Here is a 4,973-nt window from a genome sequence, read left to right as displayed (position 1 = left end):
TTTTGAGACAGGGTCTCCCTATAGCCCCAGCTGGCCTGGAACTCACTATGTAGGCCAAGCTGGCCTTGAACTCACAGTGCTGCGACTAAAGGAATGTGCCACCATGTCCGGCACAGCTCCCTTTACTTTTACAGAGATGTTAGCAAGAGGGTCAGCAAGCCAGGCACAGGGGCACACACCATAATCCAAGCATTTACGATGTGAAGTCTAGAGAGTTGTGAGTTCAAGGCTATGTAGAGAGACGGGATCTGACAAAAATCAAGGGATGGAGGCGTGTCTCAGTGGTGGAGTGCTTGCCTAGCACACACAAGGGCCTGGATTCAATATTTAGCACTGGAAAAAAAGTCAGTTGGGAGAGCCCTTGTCAAATGGTTTGGGGAGCAGTGGGTTGGATGCCAGATGGGAGTGTCTGGAACAAAGAGTGGGAAGTGAGAAGTCCCCAGTTTGCTCTTCTACCCAGAATCTATGCGAAATGTAACAATGAAGCCAATAAAGACTGAACAAAGAGAAAAGGAAGACATAGAGTTGACATTTGTGCCTGTGCTCTACTCATGACTGGACTGACCCTAATCCCAGCCTGCTCCTTTCCACCTTGATGCTTGGCACACAGGACACATGAGAATGGTGGGAAACAGCAGACTGGGAGAGTGGGAAGCTGTGTGTCTTTGCTAAGATTCAGCCACTGTCTGTACTGTACCTTTCAACATTTTTACCGCCACCTGGATTGACACGCCTGTGTTACTAATTCCATACGCTGTCGCATTCATCACTTTTCCAAAAGCTCCTGATCCTAGGACCTTCCCTGTCAAGACAGAGGAAGCACGGGTTAATAGAGGCTTTCCAAGGAAAAGACAATGCCACAGAAATGTGGACCATCCAAGTCTTACCAAACTCTAAGTTTTCTCGTGGAAACTCCCACTTGAGATCGTATTCATATTCCCTGAAGTCTACGTAGAAGTACTCATTATCCAGCGAGCCTGTTACCTGAACCATCTGCAGCTGGCTCTCATACCTAAATTGCTTCAGAAAAAACAGAGAGTCAGTGGGCAGTCCCAGTGCTGCAGCGTCAGCACAATAAGGAGCCCTCACTGTTGCTTTTACCTTCTTGTACTTGTGACAGATCAGCATGGTTAGGACCACAATGAAAGGAAGACAAAGCCCAATGGTTGCATAGAAGGAGATGTTGTCTTGGATGAAAGGGAAGGGGCCTGTAAGAAAAGCGGTCAGTAGGCAGTGAGACAGAATTCCTGTTTGCAGTTATAAATAGTACAGCCCTTGCTAGCTAGAATCTCTCACATCCTGTTCAAGTAACCACCGTGTTCAACCTTATGAGCATTCTGCATACATCTGTTCCCCGCAGAAAATCAGACACTGTTTATAAACATCAAGTTCCCTTTCCAGAAAATCAGAAATGCCTCTAAAACCAATTAAAAAATCAGTCCATGGAGTTGTAAGAATGATACCCATTTAAACCTTCCTCTAAACCCAAGCTAGATAAAAGGGAGTGTGTGTTCTGTGAAGATACCTCATGAGAGTAGAGAAGTTAGTTAAGGTTTTTAATTTTTCGAAATATTTTTATTAGTGTGTGTGTGTGTGTGTGTGTGTGTGTAAATGTATACCATGTGTGTACCCACAGACGTCAGAAGGGGGTATCAGATCATCTGGAGCAGGAGTTACAGGCAGTTGTGAGCCACCTGCAGAGCTCAGGCCCTCTTATAGAGCAGCAAGTACTCTTAACTGCTGAGCCATCTTTCTAGCCCCTAGTTTTGTTTTGTTTGTTTGCTTGCTTGCTTTCTTGTTTCATTTTGCTTTATTTTCCCTGAGACAGGATCTTTCTGTGTGGTCCAGACTGGACTTAAACTTGGGATCCTCCTGCCCCTGCCCCTGGAATGCTAGGAGTATGGGCTGCGCCTGGCTTGAAAAGTTAATTTTTTGTCTGTTTTGTGGTTGGTGATCCTAAACTATTAGTGCAGATGGACAGTTTGAGGGAGACTCTAGAAACAACCCCCAAAGTAAATAAGGAGATTAACAAAAGGGAAAATGATAGAAATTCCAGATTACTACATCAGTTTCGTTGGAGTTGGACCTTCTGCTGGCTGTTCATCATACTAGGAGTTCATGGTACTCTACATCACTGTGATCCATGAGTCATAATATGTTCTGAGAACTGGGTCCTGAGATGTAAAATAGGACAGGGTGTATCTGGGGATTCTTGCCTGACTCAGAAAGATTTCTTTACTCAGACTCTGAACTACAGTCTCTTCTAAAATTCCCCCAGTAAAAGCCAACCACAGGGCCTAACTTCTAGTGGGGAATTCCTGAAGGTATATTACAAGAGCAATTGTGTCACACCTGGTGAGTTTAACAGGATGGTTTTACAAGACGTGCCCAGGGAATTGTACGCACAGCATTTGACCAGAAACCCTTTCATAGCCTCACTCATGTTTAGAGTACTGCTGGACACCCACTGTCCAAACACTTCTCTGTTATTATTAGTCTTTTTATTCCAAACTCCTTCTGTGATTTCTTCAGTGCAGCTGAAAAGAAATGGCAGACAGGGAAGTTAGACAGGTGAGGTCATCATGAGATGGGGATCTGGGGTTCCTACTGATAGTTCCAAAAGAGACAAGCAAGAGTGGCAACAGATTCAGAAGGTGAGGTTTTAACCTGCATTGTTGCTTAAACTGTATTCAGACTATATATAGGTCAGGGTTCTATGCCGCTCGCTCTTCTTCATCCTTTCTTTTTCCCTTTATCCTTTCTTTTCCCTCCCCCTTCCTTCCTTCCGTCATTTCTTCCTTCTTCCCTTCCCTTCTCTGCTTTCTGTCTTCCCTTTCTTGCTTCCTTCTTTCTTTCTGTGTTTTGGAACAGGGTTTCACTATGTACCCCATGCTGGCCTCAAACTCTAGATCTTCCCGCCTCTGCCTCCTGAGTGCTAGGATTACGGTGTGGAACACCATATCCAGCTTTGTTCTCCCTTCTCAAGAGACATGAAGTTTCTGATTACTTGGGAGACTTGTCTGAACACTTCTTCCAGGTCCAAGAGGGTAACGGATATCCATCAGAGGAACAGGACGCCTGGCTGGCTGAGGTCTCAGCTTGCACTTGAGGTTTCCCTACAGAAAATAACATTCAAAATAAGCTCATGGAGGATGAGTCTTTCCAGAAACAGCTCAAATCTGGCTTCAGTTAAGGCTGCCTGTTTACTTCAGGGCAGTGTGCGCCCCTGGGAGGGCATTTCCGATGCCTCAAACCTTTGGATGGTCCCCCCTCCCCTGCTATGTAACCTTGGTATGTGTCTTGCCTCCTCCCAGAGGAAATTGAGACGTAGACCTCCATCTGCCTGCACACTACAACACAATGCTGAACTTCAGAATAATATCTGTGAAGATCTAATGCCATATATTCTTGCCTTTTTCTTTCTTTTTCCCTTCCGTAATGGAAATTATTAAAATAAATAAATAGCAGGTGACTCCTGAGCTTTTCCTTAACATTCCTTCCAAAGTACTAAAGTCAATAAAGTTGCAGGATTAGGGCACATGCAGACAGGAGATGGACCATGTCTTAGCTTCGAGAATAAACACAGAAAGAGACATATCTAATGACAGTCAACTGATTAAACATTCAAAACTTTTCAGCACACAAAAGCAGTTTCATAGCATCCCTTCTAAGCTGTGACTTGGTTCTTTTTGATTAAAATTAATCAAGAATAAAAGAATTAGAGGACAAAAAGGGAATTCTCAATTTCACTTACTTCTGATATTCAGTGTGAACATTTTGGTGAACTGAGCATCATCATTTTCAGCATGGAATATATATTCTCCTGGTTGGTGCTGATGATGGCAAAACTTAGATATGCTGCTTGAAAAAGAATTAAAGACTGACTTAGCCCAATGCTCACAGGAGACGCTACAATGAAGAGCAGTGTGCATGAGAAGATTCTTGTGAAAGTCTGTCCCCATTCACTGAAGCTCACCAGGCAAAGAGGTGTCTGTCTTCTAAATGCGTGCTACTCAAAGTGTGGTCCACGGACACACAGCCTCACTATCAGCATTGGTAGCATCTAGGAGCTTGGTAGAAATGCAAAATCCAGACCCTATCCAAGTCTAGAGACTCAGAATGTACATCTTAGGATACTCATCACGTGGTTCTGCACCTTAAGGCTCAGGGCTGGCTAGGGATGGGGATCCTCTGAGAAAGAAGGTGGTTCCTGGCCCTGTTTCTCCATACTTTCTGAATACTCTGACTTCCCAGGACACAGAAAAATCTCTGCAGGTGGAGGAGCTTCCTGTTTCCAGAGCTAACTGGCTTGCTAGTGTTGTTCTAAGACAGAACCAACCATCAACCAACCATTGACTTATATACAGTAGTTAACACTGGTGAAGGCCCAAACCCACTGAATTTACCCAGAGATCCTTACCTGATCTCAGCAGGCTCCAGTACCTACTTGGGATAGCAAGCACACATTTTGCCATGAGTAACTTTATGATGGGGATTACCCATCATGTCTACAAGGCCTATGCCATGTTGAAGATTGTTGTGGGGTGCTGGCTAGAACAGGAGAGTAGGGGGCAAGGAGACATTGGATATGATTTCCTACATCCACTGTAACAAAAGTCAAGAGAAAGAAAAATAAACCTTGCCCAGGAGATACTTATTTTTTTATAAGGTTGTTGAGGAATCATATGATGGGGATTACCCATCATGTCTACAAGGCCTATGCCATGTTGAAGATTGTTGTGGGGTGCTGGCTAGAACAGGAGAGTAGGGGGCAAGGAGACATTGGATATGATTTCCTACATCCACTGTAACAAAAGTCAAGAGAAAGAAAAATAAACCTTGCCCAGGAGATACTTATTTTTTTATAAGGTTGTTGAGGAATCATATATTTTTATATTTTATTTATTATTTTTATTTTATGTGTATGAGTGTATTGCCTGCATGTATGTGAGTGCACCCATGCCGTGCAGTGC

The 4,973-nt window shown here is 43.8% G+C and overlaps 1 protein-coding gene across 2 annotated transcripts in view; it reads right to left on the bottom strand.

Annotated features, from left to right (window-relative positions):
• Flt3 (fms related tyrosine kinase 3) overlaps positions 1 to 4,973 on the bottom strand; it is a 61,928-nt gene that overhangs the window by 25,898 nt on the left and 31,057 nt on the right. Inside the window, exons 9-14 of one of the 2 annotated variants that reach the window (XM_008825063.1) lie at positions 3,755 to 3,858; positions 3,008 to 3,116; positions 2,353 to 2,537; positions 1,102 to 1,208; positions 888 to 1,020; positions 698 to 802 (exon numbers count right to left, since the gene is read on the bottom strand). In XM_008825063.1, the coding sequence (XP_008823285.1) occupies positions 698 to 802; positions 888 to 1,020; positions 1,102 to 1,208; positions 2,353 to 2,537; positions 3,008 to 3,116; positions 3,755 to 3,858 (743 nt within the window). Of the gene's footprint in view, positions 1 to 697; positions 803 to 887; positions 1,021 to 1,101; positions 1,209 to 2,352; positions 2,538 to 3,007; positions 3,117 to 3,754; positions 3,862 to 4,973 lie in introns of both variants that reach the window. The other variant, XM_008825064.2, reaches the window with a different exon arrangement.

Source organism: Nannospalax galili, unplaced genomic scaffold, assembly GCF_000622305.1.
Source record: "Nannospalax galili isolate Female #2095 unplaced genomic scaffold, S.galili_v1.0 scaffold768, whole genome shotgun sequence".
NCBI classification, from domain to species: domain Eukaryota; kingdom Metazoa; phylum Chordata; class Mammalia; order Rodentia; family Spalacidae; genus Nannospalax; species Nannospalax galili.
This window is presented reverse-complemented; position numbering and strand designations above follow the sequence as displayed.